The sequence below is a fragment of the Sarcophilus harrisii genome, chromosome 4 (genome assembly GCF_902635505.1).
Source record: "Sarcophilus harrisii chromosome 4, mSarHar1.11, whole genome shotgun sequence".
NCBI classification, from domain to species: Eukaryota; Metazoa; Chordata; class Mammalia; order Dasyuromorphia; family Dasyuridae; genus Sarcophilus; species Sarcophilus harrisii.
Window position 1 is genome coordinate 258,839,053 of NC_045429.1, and position 20,147 is coordinate 258,859,199.

The 20,147-nt window shown below is 33.6% G+C and overlaps 1 protein-coding gene across 1 annotated transcript in view; it reads left to right on the plus strand.

The window, feature by feature from the left end:
* The window catches only part of PKHD1 (PKHD1 ciliary IPT domain containing fibrocystin/polyductin), a 611,151-nt gene extending 592,402 nt beyond the window's left edge, over positions 1 to 18,749 (plus strand). The window contains 3 exon segments of the mRNA XM_031964731.1: positions 1,308 to 1,451; positions 17,784 to 18,118; positions 18,120 to 18,749. Coding sequence (XP_031820591.1) covers positions 1,308 to 1,451; positions 17,784 to 18,118; positions 18,120 to 18,236 — 596 coding nt within the window. The 3' untranslated portion in view covers positions 18,237 to 18,749.
* The last annotated feature ends 1,398 nt before the right edge of the window (positions 18,750 to 20,147 follow it).

The following is a 20,147-nucleotide window of genomic DNA, read 5'->3' on the forward strand; positions in this document are numbered from 1 at the left end:
TTCAGTCAACCTGAATACATGTTTATTTTTTATTTTTATTTTTTTTTGCTGAGGCAACTGGAATTAAGTGACTTGCCCAGGGTCACACAGCTAGGAAGTATTGTGTCTGAGACCAGATTTAAACTCAGGTCCTCCTGACTTCAGGGCTAGTGCTCTATCCACTGAACCACCCAGCTGCCCTCTGAGTACTTGTTTATTATCCCAGATCACTTAACCTTCCTAAGTTTACGACCCGAGTGAAGCAAGGATAAGACTAACCATGTATATTCTTGGGACATATACTCAATGACCATTAATTACAAGTATTTCATATTCTCTGATACAAGCTTGCCTGTGAAACTAGAAAATTATTCAAAAGATGGTAAAGAATGCAGCTCTTATTGACCTTTCAATATTTCATCCATGACATGCCTAAGACACGGCATAATGAAACACAAATATAGATAAACAGAAAAGTCAGCTAGATCACTGGATACCTCTTCAGTAGCAAAACATCTTATTTACCTTGCTTTTTAAAAACACAAATATCAATTACCTTAGCATAAAGGGCAGCAAAGTAGCATAGTAGCTAATGCTCAGTCTAGAATAAGGAAGACCTGCATTCAAATCTGATTTGACACTTACTAGTTATGTTATCTTAGTCAAGTTACTCAGTTAACTCTATTTGTCTCAGTTTCATCATCTATAAAATGAGCTGGTGAAGGAAAGGGCAAAGCATTCCAGTATCTTTGCCAAACTACCCCCCCAAAACAAAACAAAACAAAACAAAAACTCAGATGGGTTCATGAAAGTCAGAGATGACTAGTTGACTAAGCAATAAGCCACAGTATAATTGGCCAGTCTAAAAATAGTAGTGATGATAGTTCAGAATCTCCCTGTTTTTAAAATATGCCTACAAGCACCTGAAAGGTAGGAAAGCATCTGATGGCTATGCTTAGGCTTTTTGGCAATAGTTTCTGCTTTCTTACACTGCATGGTTTAGTGCTTGTTTTGAATCTGAGTTATTTGTCATGAGGACATGGGAAAATTGCTCAATTTCTTTGTCTCAGTTTTTTTTTTTCTCTATAAAATGAAGATATGCAGATGAATTACTCTTTGCTATTCTAAAAATCTAGATGAGCAAACCATCATAGTTATACTTTGAGTTTATGCTTTGTTTGTCCATCAGAATTTAGGTGATATCCCTTTCCTGGGCAGGCGTATATAAAAAGAAGAAATCATTACTCTGAAATGATATGTTCTATGCTAAGATATATAGTTCTCATCCCCCAAAGTGCCAAATGTGTTGTATTTTTTCATTGGCACAGAAACAAAAACTGATGAGACTTCTGAAGTTCAGGAAGATGACAAAAAGAAAATTCATCAGAACATAACTCAACATCATATACATCACATGAGGCTTCAAGGAAAACTGGAAGAGTCTGAAAAAGAGGCCACCATGATACAACAATGTAAGTATTAAAATTGAGGGTTTTTTTGTAACAACTGTGCACATGATGTGGGTTTTCTCTTATCTCAGCTCTTAAGTCACATATTATGGGTCCCCCTTCATTATTTTTTTTTAAAAGTTACCTTACCAGAAGGTGATGCAAATTCAGATAATTTTGACTAGCATAGAGAATGTCACAACAGATTGATGCTTTCTACCAAGAGATATCGCATCCAGCCTTTGATTTAGTAACATAAGTTTTAGGGAATATCTTAGAGCACTAAGAGGGTAAATGACTGACAAGTTAAGGCTAAAACAGCATTGAAGTGTTATCTTTGAGTACAATTTCCTGATACTAAGCTCAACTCACTATTCCATGATGTCTCTAAATGAAAATAATTAATTTAATAGCCCTAGCAATATTTCTCTCAACTGTTACAGAAATGCCTGAGTTGGGAAGATGATTGGTAAATTGACAAAGGCATAATGTTACTGAATACACATCTTAATAAATAGCAGTGGTAGTCTTTACCAGTCAAGTAAATTAGAACCAGAAGAAATGAGGTGGCAAAATTAATAGAAGTCAGATAGCAAGGGTAAAATAGTTTCAGTAGCATTACTTTGCCATTCATTTTTTTGATTCACCAATTATCATCTTGAATGCTACTGATGTGCACAGCACTGTTGCATAGTTTCAGTAATTAATTATCTTTAAAAAGTTTATTGTAATTTTTACTTTGTCCTTTTCCCACTTCCCCAATCCACTGAACATAAAGAAATAAAAAGTGAAAGAAAATGAGATGGAAAGGGAAGGAAAGAAGAAGAAAAGGGGAGGAGAGAGGAAAAAAAGGAAAGAAAGAAAGAAGGAAGGAATGATGGAATTTTTTTTCATATGACTATAAATAGCTTAGATTGGTTCCTTTGAGATCTATTGAATGTACTAGATTAATTATAAATTTAAATTTATTCTTTATATATCTTAGAAACAGGACCAGAAAATTTACCAGAAAGTCTTGCTACAAAACTTTTCCTCCAGTCAATTTTATCCCTTCAGTTCTTATTGTTGTTGGATTTGTTTGTAGAGGGGAAAATTTTTAAATTTTATATAATCAAAATAATCTATTTTATCATGCATGTTATTCTCTATCCTTCATTTGATCATAAATTCTCCACCTAGTAGAATAGGAAGCATAGTGGATAGAGTACTGGGCTTATAGTCAGGAAGATGTGGTCAAATCCCTAAGTTACTTAATCTGTCTTTGGATAAAAATAGTATCTACATCAGAAAGCTGTGAGATTCTAATGAGATAATATTTGTAAATCAAGTAGCACAGTTCCTTCTTCATTCCTTTTTATTTTTTTTCCCTCCTCCTTTTTCTTTTCATAGTTCTGAAAAGCAATTTCTTCTTTGTTTCTCTCATTTGTTTCGATTTGCCTTTTTGTATTTATGACATGTATCTTTTAGAAGTATTCTGGCATAAGATATAAGGGTTTATATAAGCCTAATTTTGTCATAATTTATTTTTTTAATTAAGAGAAAAGTATAGACCAATTTCATTAATCAATATGGATGCAAAAACTCAAATAAAATCCTGGCTAAAAGATTGTAAAAATATATTACAAAGATTATATACTTTATGATCAAGTATAATTTATACCAGGCATGTAGGGTTTGTTTAATATAAAGAAAACTTATTAATATAATTGATTACATAAATGATAAAAGTAAAAAATGATTACATCAATAGATATAAAAGTTTTTGATAAGTTCAGCATTCATTTCAATTAAAAAATACTTGAAAGCATTAATATGAATGGATTTTTCCCTAAATTAAAACCACCAGCAAGCATTATTTGTAATGAAGATAAACTAGAAGTCTTTTCAGTAAGATCAGTATGAAGCAAAGATGCCCCACCATTACCAATATTATTCAGTATTGTATTGGAAATGTTAGCAATAGCAAAAAGAGAAGAAAAAGAAATAAAAGCAATCAGAATAAGAAATGTAATAAAACTATCTCTTTTTATAGAAAATGTGATGATATACTTGAAAAATCTTAAAGACTCAGCTATAAAGTTAGTTGAAACAATGATTTTAGCAAAGTAGCAGAATATAAAATAAATACACATAAATCATCAGCATGTCTATATGTCAAAAACAAAACTCTGCAAAAAGAGATAGTAAAAGATACTCCATTTAAAATAACTTTAGATAGTATAAAATATCTGGGAGCACATCTGCCAAAACAAACCCAGGAATTATATTAACAGAATTAAAAAAAAACTTTTTATACAAATAAAATAAAATTTGCTCAGAAATTGACAGGGCCTATATAATAAAAATGACAGTTTTATCTAAACTAATTTATACTATAATTTAAAATATATTTTATACAATTAAATTACCAAAAATATTTAATTGAATTAGAAAAAATAATTAATTTAGAAAAACAAAAAGTCAAAAATATCAATGGAAATAATAAAAAAAAATGTGAGTGTAGGAAGTTTAGCAATATCATATCATAAACTATATTATAATCTAGCAATTATCAAAGCTATCTGGTACTGGCTAAAAAATAGTAAAATAGATCAATGAAATAGAGCAGATATCAGTTTACAAAAGCGAATAAGCAAAATAACCTCATACTTAACAAATATAAAAACTTAAGATTGTGGGATAAGAATCCTTTATTTGGTAAAAAAAAAAAAAAAAAAGTTTCAAAAATAGAGAGCAGAATGGCAGAAACTGGGCATAGACTAATATCTTACAGTATTTATCAAAAAAGGCCAAAAATGGATACTTGACCTAGTTATAAATAGAGATATTACAAAAAAATGAGAAGAACATGAAACATATCACTCATCCGTCTTATGGATAGGAGAACAATTGATAAATAAACAAGAGAGAAAGCTCTTTAAAGTTACATGTAAAATGAATTAATAATTTTTAGTTTTATTTTTCTTTCATTTTTATTTTCTCTCTTATTTTCAGGATTTCTCTTTTGGTATTTAGTTGGTTTTTTTGTTAGTGGTATTTTTCCATTGTTTAATTGTAAATCCTTCCTCTTTTGTTAATAAAAAATGTTTAATGACATGAAATTTCCCCTAAGAATTGTTTTGGTTTGCATGGCACATTTATTGGTATGTTGTTTCATTGTTGTCATTTTCCTAAATGAAATTTTCTATTTTCCTTATGATTTGTTCTTTGATCTACCAGTTCTTTGGGAGTTAGTCCCTGGTTGATTTTTGAAACTTTGCAGAAGCCTTTTGATAAAATTTTATTGTATAGTGATAGTAAAGGGTGTTTTTTACTTCTGCTTTTATATGTTTGTATGATTTTTATGTCCTAATACTGTCCAGTTTTTATAAAAGTGCCTTGAACATTCCTATTCTCATCCAAAAATTGCTAGCTGTCTATCATATTTAACTTTTCTAAAGTTTATTCAGAACCTTGTATTCTTCTATGATTTTTTAAAATTGGTTAGCTTTATCTAGAACTTAAAGGGGTGTTATATTTTTATTTTTTAAAATATTTTTATTATAATTTTAAAATGTATTTAGATGTTATTCAATTCTATTCCTATATGTTAAGAATGGAAATTACTTAATGACAGAAGTACAAAATGTTGTTTTTCTTTTTTAATTAAATTAGTTTTTGCTATTATCTTGTTTGAAATCTTTATTGTTACTCCTCTATAGTTCAAGTGAAAGATTCTAGATTTTGCTACAATTTATTTTAATACTGTGTGAATCTTTATGTTTCAAATATGTTTCATGTAAAATTACAGATTTTTTGGATTCCTCTACTCCATTATCTTCTTCCCTATTATATATAATTTGATGCCATTCACATTTACAATTATCTATTTTTATCTATTTTTTGTTTCTCTGCTCATCATTCTTTGTTACAAGTTGTTACCCTTTCTTTTCATTTCATACTTCTCTTCAAGATTCTCTTTAGCGTGTTTTTTTTCTAATGACTTATGCTGTCAGTAATCTGCTTTCTTTGTTAACTCCCCTTTTCTTTCTTCTTTTTCCTTTCTGTATCACTTGTATGAAATTCTACATCAAATTCTGTGTATGTATGTATTATGCACTCCATCCTTTTTTTAACTGTTTAGATGAACATGAAGTTCAAATAATGTCCACTCAAACAAGTAATATAGAAATGTAATCTTCTCAGTAGTTTTCTGGAGGCCTTGGAGCAGCCTTCCTTTCAGCAGATTAATCACCTCAAGAATAGCCAGGTGTTAAAGCCCAAATTCTTTATTATCTCCTTCACAATCTAGTTTCCTTGCCTGAAGCCCAGACTAGCTTTTTTTGAGGTCTTCTAGAGTCTTGCTTTCAATGGAGTAGTTAAGGAGGAGAGCCTGCCACCACAGTGGTATGAGATGGGATGAATGAATGTCTCTGAGGCCTAGGGCTTGTTCTTCTGCCTCCAGCCACCACAAAGGTGGATGATGGAATGAATCTGTCTCTGAGTCCCACCCTGGCTAAGTTTGTCCCAGCTTATATGCTCTGTTTTAATTGCATCATCTTAGGTGTGAATCTTGTAGCACTCTATTAAGTACTAAGTACATGTCCTGAACTAGAGAACTATTAATCACCATGATAAACTAAATAACCATTGTCTTATATAGTTTATATAATCATTGTCTTATCAATTCCACTGCTGGTTTCAGAATTCTGGCCCATAACATCTCCCGCTTTCTTTTGTTTTAGAACATAGGTGGTCATGCCCTCCCTAACTTCTCAGGGAGGTGAGAATCCCCAAAAGGAGGTGATCACGCCTTCCCTGACTTCTCAGAAAAAGGGGTGAAAACATCAAAAAAGGAAGCGATCACACCCTCCCCAACATCTCACGAAGGGAAATGAAAACACCAAAGGAAATGGGGAATCAAACCAGATTAGCGGGTTTCTGAAGGGTCTCCCTTGAAACAGGTATACATAAATCCATCAACATGGGAGGTATTACATACAAACAATATGAATCAACATGAGGAATTATACATGTCCATAAGTCCTAGAAATAGTCCAAAACCAATCTATTATTCATTACTTCATGTGACAGGGAATCCAATGATTCCTACAGATTTTGAAGTCCTACAACAGTCTTATCAACAATTTTTCATCTCAGGGAATCCAATGATTCCTGCAGATTTTGAAGTTCTGTAATAGTCTTATCAACAATTTTTCATTTCAAGGAATCCAATGATTCCTGTGGGTTTTGAAATTCTATAACAATCTCATTATCAGCCATGCTCTTTCAGTGTCAGATGTTTCTTAGGTCTTCTTTGTTTTGAGGGTTTTTTCTTTTTCTGTCTTTCTCAAGGTGCTCATTGGCACCCATCTGATTCCTTCTCCATCTGTAGAAATGCAAGCAAACCCTATTTCCCAAGCAGTTAACCTATCTAGTCCCTTCCATTAACCACTTTTGGGATTTCTCCTCATCACCTGGCAATTACATTGAAGCTGCTTGCACTGGACACTACCTTTCTGTAGGGTTAAAAAGCCTGTATTCTCCTCAGTTGTAATCCCTTTCTCCCATCTGATTGCTTTTTGGCTGATTGATCATGTAATCGCTTTCTTCCATCAGATTGCTTCTCTGTTGATTGATCATATCAGAGTCCTGAACTTCTAAAGACTCTCAGAGTATAAACTTGGCTGCCATCATGATCCACCTGGTTTTTGTTTGATGTCTTGGAACTGGAGTCAGCCTCTCATTTCCCTGGGTCAATTTATATTCTGAGGCCCAGTGGAAGCCCTTGTTGCATTTTGTACATGGGGTTTTGGGTCTTATTCTCTCACTCTGTCTTCTCACTCTGTCTATATACCTACTCTGAGCTTTCAGATGTCCCACTTTACTACACTGAAAATTTTGACAAGTCCTTTGCCAAGAGGGACCCTGTCTTACCATCTTCTGCATCACAACCTGGGTATAAAAGGCATTTGAACCCAATATGGCACAGCATCTTATGATCTCTAAGCATCCTTGTGTAGTCCCAGAATAATTCTTTTACAAACCTGATTGTAAATCCTTAATCCCATGTTCAGATGCCAAAATGAAGTGCTCTTGTTGGTTTTCTGGAGTCTTGGTTTCAGTGGAAAAGTAAAGGAGGAGAGCCTGCCACCATGGTGATGTGAGATAGAGTGAATGAATCTGGCTCACAGTTCCTGCTGGCTGTTATATACTCTATTATAATTACATTATCATAGGTGTGAATCTTGTGGAAGTATATTAAGTACTAAGTACATGTACTGAACTAGAGAACTATTAATCATCATGCTAAACTAGATAACCATTGTATTATCAATTCCACTGACTTAACACCTTGTAAGAATCCTGGTTTCATAATTCTGACCCATGACATCAAAACAAGGACAAAAGGCATAAATTGAGGTTTGAACTGAAAAATGTGAGCATTTGCATGCTTTGATAGATGTGATATAGGAATTTCTTTCAGATACATTTCAGTCTTGTGACTACCTTATTCGATCAAATCTGACTTGGTATTTCTTCTAAGATAATATGTAATCAATTGATGTTTTAAGATCTTCACAACTTTATTCTGATATTTCCAAATCAATGGGACATTACTCCCCTCAAAAATTCTGCAATTTAGACAAGCTGACATTCTTTTTATTCTTCAATCCATCTCTTACATTAGTGTCTTTACACTGCCCAATCACCTAAGTATCCTTACTTTCTTTACCTGAACCTCATAGAGTTCTTCCCTTCATTGAAAACATAGCTCGAGTGCTATCAGAATAAAGCCTTTTTTCTTGTCCTACAATTGCTATGTGCTCTGTCTCAAACTACTTTATGTTTAGCTATTTTGGCTATTTTGTATTTATTTACTTTGTATTTATTATAGATGTCTCTGTCGCTTTGCTTCAGTCTCTGTATCTCTCCCTTCATCTGTCTTTGTTCTTCTCCACCTCTCTCTGTGTCTCTGTATCTGTCTCCTATCTAGTCTTTCTGTCTCCATTAGGATATTAACTGAGTCTCAGAAGAGATTGTTTCATTCTTTGTATTTTTATCATCAGAACATAGCATAGTTTCTGGCACATAGTAGGTATTTAATAAATATGTATTGCTCTCTGCAATTTTTGTTCATGTCTTCACAAAAATCTGCCAGCATTCTCTGCTCATTACACTATTGATAGAGTCAATAAAATTTTTTACAGATTCCTAAAAGTATTTTAGGGACTTAGGAATCTCTATCGCTATTCACAAAAACAATCTATGTTCCTGATAATTCTAAACAGTAGTCAAACATCACCATATTTCCATGTGATAAAGAAATGTCAACAAACATCATAAGGTTGGAGTGTCTATTGAAGAACAACATTGTGTAACATGACTTATGTTACACAATAAGTCCCAGGTTTTATTTTAGTTTTTCAAATAAGAAAGTGAATAGCTTTTTACAGTTACCAAATACTCCCACTTTTTCTGGTGTCCATCATAGAAATGGAATGATATTCAGAATCCCTGGATTCTAAGGATTCTTTACTAACTTAATGTTCTTGAGCAAATCCCATCAAGTGCTAAAGCTTCAGTTTCATGAAATGGAAGTAGTAATCTCTTTGCTTCTTTCTCACAGGATTTGACATATGAGTGAATATATACATATATGTGTGTATACATATATACACATATGTGTGTACCTTTTAATAGAAAAATATTTGTATGTTTGCATAAGGTGTTCACCAGATCTATTATTTCATCAATATAGGGAATTCCTTACATGGACTTTCCTCTAGCAATGTAATAAATATCTTCTCTATTATTTCCAGTTTGGGGTAATTGTCTATGACTCATATAGGCAAAGTAACACATCTAGGGCTTCTCAGTCAGTATGTATCAGAGATTAAAAAATTGAGTCTTGTTCCTTACTTCAAGATTGGGTATCTTTCTAGCACCCCTGATAGCATATTCTGAAAATGTCAAGTATTATTATAATGGTATGGAGTGTTTTAAGGAAATAGAGGAGAAATATAATGTACCAAATCTGAAATCCTTGAAAATTCCATTTAATATATGCTTCACACCGTTCCCTTAGATGTCCTTTCCTGCTTTATTGTTCTCAGAGCTATTTTGATTTTGATTTTTGTGAAGCCTCCCTGGTATAATTTACTTTATCTATATGCAGGACAGATGTTTAGAATAGTCTCTTGGCCCTAGATTCCATAAAGAGAAAGTTATCCAGTCACATTCCTTGGCTAACTGTTGGAGTGATGCTAATCTCCTAGATAATCTAATATGGCCATCTACATGAATCTTATCGATGCCACTTAAGTTAACTATGTTAAACAATCAACAATGCCTTGGTGTTTTATTAAGCTATATTTTTTATGTGGTGACTTATTAATAAATGATTAGAGAAGAAACAAGGGGAGGGGTTCCTGTAGAAGCTTTTGAATTAAAGAGGGTTGGGGGATCAAAGAGGCCATTTTACCAGAAGATAGAATTACAGATAGAAGACATCTGTTATCTAAATCTTCCCCTGGGAAACAGTAGATTTGTTTCCTGTTTTTTTCCTAAACATCATCTAATCTTAACAGCATAGTTCCCAGATATGCCTGTGTCACAATGAGAAGAGATGTGAATACTTGGAAAATAGTAAGGAGCAAGAAATCTGGAAAGATAGGAAGGGACCAATTTGTGAATTTTTTAAAAAGCCAAATATAGATTTTTTTATATTTCATCCTAGAGGTAATAGGGAGCTACTGAAGTTTACTGAATAGGGGTATAAAATTATCAAATGACTTGGAAGATTAGTTTAACAGCTGAGTGGAAAATGAGCTTAAGTAGGGAAAGACTAAGAGGGAGACCTAACTTCAGGTTATTGCAGTAATAAAGGCATGATATATGTATATGTATGTATACCAGGTGGTGACAGCATCAAATGAGAAAAAGAGACGGGAGATATTATAAAGGAAGATATTCAGAGTCATCTAGGCTGGTGCACCTGAGTGACTGGAATACTAATGGTATTATAATTGGAAAGTTAGTAAGAGAGTAGAGTTTTGAGGAAAAAGAGAATTAGTTTAATTTTAGATGTTAATCTAATACAGAGCTAATAATTGAATATGTGAGAGTTATGAGATCACCAAGCAATATATAATAGAGAGAGAAGAGAAAGCCCAGAATGCAGTCTTGAAGGATACCTATAATTTACAGACATGAGCTAGATGAAGAGTCATCAAGGATTGATCAGTTAGGAGGAGAACTAAGAGAGAGTAGTATCACATACCCAAATCAACTACCAAGAACATATAAAGGAAAATATTATCTGCATCTAGAAAAAGAAATGATAGATAGAAATCTGTATAGCATGATTGTACATATATAAGCCTACAGATACACATACACATGCATATTTGTGTTTGGTAGCCATCTCTGGGTGGAAGAGTAGAGAAAAGAAAGAAAGGAAAAAGAAAGAAATTTACTTGATAACTTTATTTTATATTTAAAAGGAATAACAAATAGTACAAAGTAGGAAAAAAACAAATAGAGCATTGAGGAGAAGAGGGGGTCAGGGAGAAGGGATAAAAAATAAAATAAAAAGAAGAAAATAAATAGTTCAGCAAAACTAATCAACTTCTCAACCAAGTCTGACATTATATTCATTCCTCCATACTATACATCCAGAATCCTCCACTTCAACAAAGAGAGGGAAATGCATTCTTATATCTCGTTTGGAAAGCCATTCTGGTATACCTGTTATTTCATTTGCTATAAAGGAAATAAATTCTGGTGGGAAAATATACTCAAGATATCTACTATGCCATACTGCTTGTGACATTCACTTGTATTGTAGTTTGTTCAACTAATATTTATTGATCACTTGCTAGTGGCATAACACTAGTAAAATAATGATAACTATACTTGCATCTTTTTATGATTATCAAATGTTTTTACCTATATTTTCTCATTAAATCTTCATAAAATTGCTATGACACAGACAGAACAGGTGTTATGATCACAATTTGATCACAATTATGATTACAAAGAAGAAACTGAGACTCTTAGCAGGAAACTGATTTGTCTGGTCAATGATGTGCCAGAGCCAGCTCCAAAAGATTTGAAAGCTGTTAAATTTTCAGCTTAACACCTAAAATGTTAGCAAAAGCTAAAAATCAGAGAGTAATTTATTTTAATTGCCTAGATTTAAGAGGATGGAGAGAAATATTAATAATGCAGATTAAACATAAAACTAAGGTGACTCAGTAGATAATGTGTTGGATCTAGTGTCAGGAAGATTCATTTTCTTGCATTCAAATCTGACTTCAGACACATTCTAGCTGTGTGACCCCCAGGCAAGTCACTTGAATTTCTTTGTCTCATTTTTTTTATCTGTAAAATGGGCTGGAGAAGGAAATGCAAGCCGTTTGAATATCTTTGTCAAGAAAACTCCAATTAGGGCTGCAAAGAATCTGACACAACTGAAAAAATTAAAGAGTCCTGTGTACATTTTTTTCCCTGGGGAGCCACTTTGTGGCTTTTGAACCTAGGGTTCAAAAGAAGGCACCTGAAACATCTTGACTGCCCCTTCCAAGGAAATTGAAATTCAACATAATTTTGCAGATAAAGCAAACATGATATCTTTAAAAAACAATCTAGTGGTTTCACATACATACATATACACACATGTGTGTGTTTGTGAGTATGTATATGTACATATACATATGTGTATATATATATATATATGTATGCATGTAAATATTCTTATTGGTTTAAAAAACCTAAAATTACTACAATCAAAACAACAACAAAAAAGATACTATGCATAATATATGTGTTTGTACCTGAAAAGTGGTAAGGGTTATAAGAAATGGAAGTGACATTAGAGTTCACCTGAAGTCCTCAATTCATACATAGGAAACTGATGTCCAGAAAAGCAAAATAATCCCTTAAGGTTCCCTAGATAGCAAATAGCAGAGCCAAGATTCAACCCTACGCAATTTGATCCTAAGTCAAGAGCTCTTTCTACAATACTTGGCTATGTCTAGATGTGGGAAACCGACAAGCTATACTGGGTGGTCATGGGAGAGTTCACAATTTGAGCCACTGCCTTCCTGGATAGAGTAGAAATAGATCACCCACATCTTTTCCCCTCAGGAAGCCCCAACCTCCTTTATCATTACATCTCTAAGACTTGGCCAGGTTACATCACACCATTCCCATAGATGGGATTTGTTTTGTTGTTCTGGGACTTGGAAAAAAAAATGAGGATTATATAAGACACAGGAAGAGGTAAGTTGGAATCCCATTTTTTTATTTTAATGAGCATGTAACCCCAAGGCAGTGATGGGGTGAGATGGGAGGGAGAAGGAGAGAGAAACATGCTACTGATTTCTGTGTTTTGATACTCACTATCCTCCTTTCCCCAAAACCCAAGTGTTCAGCTGTGTGCCTTAGGACACATATCTGCTATAAATTCATTTTTTATCTAATTTGTCTGAGATCTAAGCTTCCTGTGGAAGTCTGAGATCAAAGGATCTGATTCCTTCTGATGTTGGCTCTGACATATAATGTGTGCTGACTTAGTTCTGTCTATAAACTCGCAGTGGGAGGCTGCCATTCTCCCTTGGCACCTTTACATAGTGAACTTTCATTTCAGCTGGGGAGTCTGTCAGGTATGTTGCTGATTGGAGCTGCCATGTAAATAATTCATGGGGAGATTAAAAAAAAAAAAACTATTTTTGGTGTGCAAAGGAAATCCAATCCTATATTGGTCTTTTATGAATAGTTTCTGATTTGAAGAAGAAAAGAAAGAAGGGGAAAAAATTTCAAATGCTTTCTAAACAAGGAGAACAATGCCTCAATATAAACTATTGAAAGTTAGAATGTGGATGGTTTATGATGTGATTCTTCTTAATGAATGAGTTGGTTTTATTGAAGGAAAAATTAAAGAGCTGGTCATTTTTTAATGGGTTGCATCTATTTTTTTTTTTGTCCTTTGACCATTAGATAATCCTGATTTGTTAGCAGTTTTGGAGTTGGTGCCAGGTAGACATCACAATTGGTACATGAGCACCTGGAATGACCAATTCACATTTTACACCTGATGTCTTCATGGGCTAATCACTTGGGCATAGCTAGAGGAGGAGGCAATTTTGTATCTAGAATAATTCTGATTACTATTGTATTCAGGAGAATTGTACTTAATTATTAGGAGAGAAAAATGGTGCCCAACCAAGGAATTTGAAATTTTCATATCAAGGAAAGAAGGCTAAATGTCCCAAATCGAAAGGAGTTATGATCTAAGGATATTGCTGTATAGTCAATAAAGTATTCCACAAATAAAGTCTAGGGTCACTACCAACACATGGGGGAATCCCAGCAAATTAAATTTTTGTATTTACAGAAATTATAATCTACCCACTCCACACCTCTCCTCTCACTACAGGTTCAGTAGACTTTGTGATATGGCCAACTATTTAGAACATTGTTCTTGTAGTTGTGATCAGCCCAGCCTTTCTCTATATAAAGTGGAACTTAAACATTCAACACATGATGGACTTTATAAACAATGTTATAAATATGTCAAATGATCAATTGACCAAATGATGACATGTCAATTTACTGTGAAACTAGATTTTAGTGAAATGCTTAAGAAACCATGTTGGTCAGGCAAACTTTTGTAGGATATTCCTGTATTTAAAAATAATAAGGTAAAGTAAAAGAAAATCATAGGAATTGTATATATCAGAAAATGATGGCCTAATCATTATTTATATATGAAATGGAGAGTATGTTCTACATGCAGTGGGCTTAAGAAGTAGTATTATAAATAATATAAATGAGTAAATGGCCAAGTAATATTATAAGTGAGTTTTACAACTTACTGTGGGATTTGGTTTTAATGAAGTATTAAAGAAGCTATAATAGTCAGGGAAAACTTGTATGGTATGCCTGTATTAACAATAAGTGCAATGAAAGGGCTTGAATTTAGATATGAGACAAAGTAAAAGGCAAACAAGGGAGCTACATTTTTTCATATCACAACTGAAAAAATGGGATCAGGTGTGGTGGAAAATCATTGTCTTTGTATAGATTAAGGCAAGACTCTTGAATTTGGCTAGGTGGCACAGCAGATAGAGTGCCTTGGCTAGGAGTCAAGAAGACCTGAGTTCAAATGTGGTCTCAGACACTTACTATCTAAGGGACCCTGGCCAAGTCATTTAACCTTGTTTGCCTCAGTTTCCTTATCTGTAAAATGAGCTGGAGAATGAAATGGCAAACCACTTTAGTATTTTTACCAAGGAAACTCCAAATGAACTCAACAAAAAGTTGGACATGACTAAAAACCTGACTGAATAACATCAACAAATTGTATTCAAATCTTGCCTATCAGTTTATTACCTGTTACCTTATATCACTCCACTTTTTAAAAATCTTATTTCCTCAACTATAAAATAAGGTAGGTGGTTGGCCTATTTAACTGGGATCACTCTTGTGGAATAATGGAAGTAAAATTTGGAGAAGAAATTTGGGTAGTGTTTAAGGCTTCCTCTACTACACCTGATCCTGTTGTTTCATTTGTGATATGAAGATGATAATGGATTCTTAAAGATTGTAATTCTGTATCTTGAATTTGAGGAAATAGTTCCAGAGACTGAAGAAGTGATATTTTTCTGTGTCATGCCAATAAGCAAATGCTTTCTAAACAAAATGCCTCCATCTTGAACTTTTTAAGTAAAGTCATGTCAATGAGAATCAAATGTCATTCATTGGAGCCATTGAATATTCATTCTCTGTGGCTTAAGAAGGAGGTGAAGAGGATTCTGAAACATGAAGGGGAAGTGGGAGGATGAAAAAAGTTGCTTAGTCTGTACTGTGGCAGAGCAAATAGACATAGATGATAGGCTTCAGGTAAATGATTATTGATTGATTGGAATAAGTGTTAATTTCATTGGCTAAGTAACATCTAGTACCCTAGATTTTCCTATGTAATCCTTTGTATTTTATTTTCTGAATTAAAAAAAATATATATTTTGAGAAGTTTATAAGTTCCTCTAGATTGCTCATGGGATCCATGATACAAAAAGGTTAAGAACTCCTGTTTTAAATGAAACCCTTTCTGATCTCCTCCCCAACTGCTACTGTCCTTTCTCAAACTACCTTGTATTTAATTCCTTTTTGTTTACATATATATATATATATATGATCTTTACATTTTATTATATATATTTATATATATGATCTTCTCTCTTCTTCCCCAACCATTAGAATGTAAGCTCCTTGAGAGATGAGGTTGTTTCATTCTTTGAATTTGTATCCCCATTTTCCAGCATGGTACTATAACCTTTATATTATTTATATCTCTGAAATGTCTTTAAAATCAATTCCTTATCTACTACCTCTGCTACTAATTTAATTCAGACCCTAATCCCTTAGTGCTTACACTATTATAATAATAGCAACTTTGTCCCTTGCCTCCCCTCCACCTTGCGTCTAATCTATTATACAAAGTGTTATCAGATTAATCTTTCAAACTACAAGTTTTACTACTTTTACCTTTGTCTAAAACCTTCCAAAGACTCTTCTCTCCCTCCTTCACAATAAAGTCTAAACTCATTGGTGAATGTTCAGAACCTGCTAAAGATCTGCTCTCAACCTACTTTCTAGCATTGTTTTCCAGCATTGTCCTTTGCGGTCTCTATATTCCAGCCAAACTGGGTTGTTATTCCCTTAATCTGTTAAATATTTTCCTGACTTTTCTCAGTTTGTTCCTTCTCCTTAAAATGTCCATACATCTTGACATTATGTATTTCAGTTAATATCTAATCTAAATATTACTTCATGAAATCTTCCCTAATCTCTCAAATCAAAAGATGATTCTTCCTTTAATGGCCTTCTTAGGTATTTGTCTTGAACTTCTCATAGAAGGGTTAAAATATTTTTTTTCTTTTATGACAATAAAAAAAAGAGCCATTTATTTTTGCATATGTCTTATCACTCCCAATCCTTTAAAGAATCTTTTTGGATTCAGAACATAATATATATATACCTCTTATTTTCTGGATACAGCTAAAAATGTGAAAGACATTTGAAGGGCCTTTTGTATATCCTCTTGAATTGAAATAAATTCAAATGTAATTCCAAGAACTGGTAGAGTTAACTAAATGTTTATTTAGGTCTGTATCCATTAAAACTAGTCAATGTGCCAAGTTATCTAAATGTTTCCCTGATTAACTTCTTGAAGGGGATATAGGGAAAAATGTAATACATAGATGTTGAACATTGATAATGGCAGATTCAATCCTCCTTGAAACAAAAGTTAGTATTTTAACATGATTCTTCCCCACTATATGAATGTGTCAAAAGCTTTTTCCTCTCTCTGATGACATGTCTATAATTTTAATGAAAGTTAAACATATATACAATTTTTAAAATTGCTTTACAACTTTTCAGGAATATCTGCTTGCAAAAAAAAAAAGGTGGGGATAGAGGGAAGCTAAAACTCTGAGTGATCAATTAGTTAATCAATAATCAATAAGTATTAAATACCTACTATATAGCAAGCAGTGTTCTAATCCCTGGAAATTCAAAGACAAAAATGTAACAATCATCAAGGAGCCTAAATTCTATCGGGGGATGTAATGTGTATATATGCACTTATAGGTGCATTTACAATTGAGAATGTGATTCCAGGCATTATCACTTGAAGGATAAGGGAAATATCTAAAAAAAATATAACTTGAACTGAATCTTGAAGGAAACTAGAGATAAGGAGAGGCAGAAGTCTTTTGGGAGAAGTACCTTTTGGTATGAAGGAGAGGTGATGAAAAGACATAAAAATAGGAAGCAGAATACCATACATAAGGAACAGTAAGAGTAAGGAATAGTTGACTAGACCACAGAATGCATGAAGGTGAATATTGTGGAGTAAGGTTGGAAATGTAAATTGGAGACTGTTATGGGCTGAGGCTTGAGTTGATGCACTGAGGTCCCAAGCACGTGAGGCTAAATAGTAATTGGACTACACTCTATTAATATACATGCTTGGATAAAGAATGGCCCCCGCCCACTCTCCCTACAAGTCCTGATGTGTTGTATAGGAAATGACGATTTTGGTGGGTGGAGGGAGAGAGACAGGAAGAAAGGCTGGGAGAGATTGGACCTGGGTTCCATGCTAGCAGCTGCTGGTCGTGTGGCTTCTGGTCTAGCTAGTTTCTTGACTCAGCTGCACACATTGCTATTGCCCATTCCCTTCCACCTCCGATCTTTCTTCACTGAGAATAAAGATTGACGATTTTCCCCTAACCTGAATTCCTGACTCCGGCTGATTTTAAAATACACGGTCTATAAAGCCATTTCTTCTTTTATTCCATTTCATAGATATGAGACAAAAGAACACACCATGCAAAATGAACCATCTGCCTCATCAACAGTCACTGAATGAATTATCAAGACGAACAGCCGGGACTGGGCATAGGCAAGGAGAAATCAAGGAAGAAGGCACTTCCCCAATGGATGGCATTTCTTACCTTCCATCTCAAGACCATATTCTCACTGTCAGTGCTCCTGCTCATCAAGTAGCTATCCAGGAAGTCAGAAATTGGAAGGATGCTCAAGCACAGTTAGTTGGGTATGAATTAGCAGAACAAAATCAATTACTAGTGCTATATCCTGGCTTCCATCAAGAAGGTCAAAGGCTACAGGAGCAGAGACATCCTGGCAAAAAAAAATGGTGACCTGGACTTCTGTTGGGAAAGGAAAACTTCCCAAGCAGAGTCAGAGATTTTTCACCCACATTCATTACAGCAGGCATCTATTCAGGGACAATTGTGATCAAATAGAAGCCTAACCATTTGGGTATTAAAATAAAAAATGTTGCAAATTCTTCAAATTTAGATCAAGGTCAGAGAAAATCTGAAATATGAGAGGTGCCTGGAAGGGAATAAATTGGCACGGGTGTGTTTGTGTGTGTGTGTGGGGGTGAAGGTGTCATGTACATGTGTACATACATGTACTTTCTTTAAAATGGCAAGCAGGGAAGGCTTCAAATAGTTATATAGTTTCTCTCCTATTCTACCATGGTCCAATTTATAGCCAAAACAATTCTGGGCCTATAACAGATACACTAATTACTTAATCAATTGATGGAAACATCATATATGATTTTAGCAAGAAAGAAATAACATTTCCCCCAACAAGTCAACAAATATTTATTAAATGACTATTATGTGTCATAAAATTGGAGTAATGTTGACATATCAAGACAGATTTCTGTGGAGGCTTGTTAGGTACTTCAGGCAGACACAGACACACACACACACACACACACACACACACACACACACAAGCTCAAAAGAATTGTTTCCAAGGCAATCCCAATAAGCTTTGGATAGAAAACCCCATCTACATCCAGAAAGAGAACTATGGAGATGGAATGTAAATCAACACATGCTGTGTTCACTTCTTTTTTCTGTTTTTTTTTTTTTTTTTTTTTTTCCTCTCCTGTGGTTTTTCCCCTTTTGTTTTGGTTTTTTTCTCTCAACATGATTCACAAAGAAATGTGTATTTAAAAAGTTAATATATAAGTATAACCATAAAAAAGAGTTATGAAAGACTCTGTTGATGTTGCAGATGTATGCACATACTAAAATATTGGAATATCCTGTAAGAGTATTTGAAGGAGGGGATAAAATTTCTAGTTATCTGTCAGAGCTAACCTTTCTAGCACTAAGGTAACTTACTATTTTTTTTTTAACAAGCTGATTTTATCTCTTGTTTAGATTGGGATGTAATGATTATTTTGAGTCCAGAGCTGTTTGTTCCTCATGAAAACCAGCATGTTACAATTGATATTTTGGTGCTTGAGGATTTGAGGAAATATAGGGAGATAATCATCCCTGGACTAAATGTGTTCACTTGATCAATTCAGTCAATAATAGATCGAATTTACAACAGGAAAAAAGAGAGGTATGAAGAACATTAGAAAACCTTTAAAAAGACCAGAAGGCAGAGTTATTTGTTGGTTGGTTCTCCATTGAAGAGTCTTCTTTCTTGAAAATTATAACCCAATTTATCCAAAGCCTGTGTGAAATAAATGAAGATAAAATAGAATAAATAACACAAATTCATGTGTTTTTATCAAAATATTTTATTCACATCTTTTGCTTTTTATACCACCTAGATTTCCTCTCTCTTTCCCAGTGAGCCATCCCTTATGAAAAATATTTTTAAATAGAAGAAAAAAAAAAGTAAATGCAATCAATACATCAAAAAAAAATTTGATGTTATATGCAGTGTTTTACATCTGTTCCATAATATCCCAAACACAACTCCCTAGACTGGTAGTTGAAAATAGGACATTTTTTTTCAATGCAAACTCCTTAATAAGCTAGTAAGAAAAACTAAAATAGTTTGGGTGATATCTTTAATCTTCTATTATTGATACCTGGTAAGATAACCAGGCTTTCAATAAATAACTTGATGGCTACATGAATGAGGGAGTACTGGACCGGATGGAACATGAGTGTGATGCACAGTGGGAATGCCTGTGCTCTTACAGAAGGAATACTGCAAAATATTGACATTCAATAATTGTCCGCAACACTACCATTTAACTAGGTTTACTCAGTTAAGTGACTGTCACATCTGAACAATCTAAATGCAAAAATATGTAATTACTATATGTTAAAATATATGCAAACAGCATGCAAAAGTAGTATCTGAATATTGAATGTAAATCACATG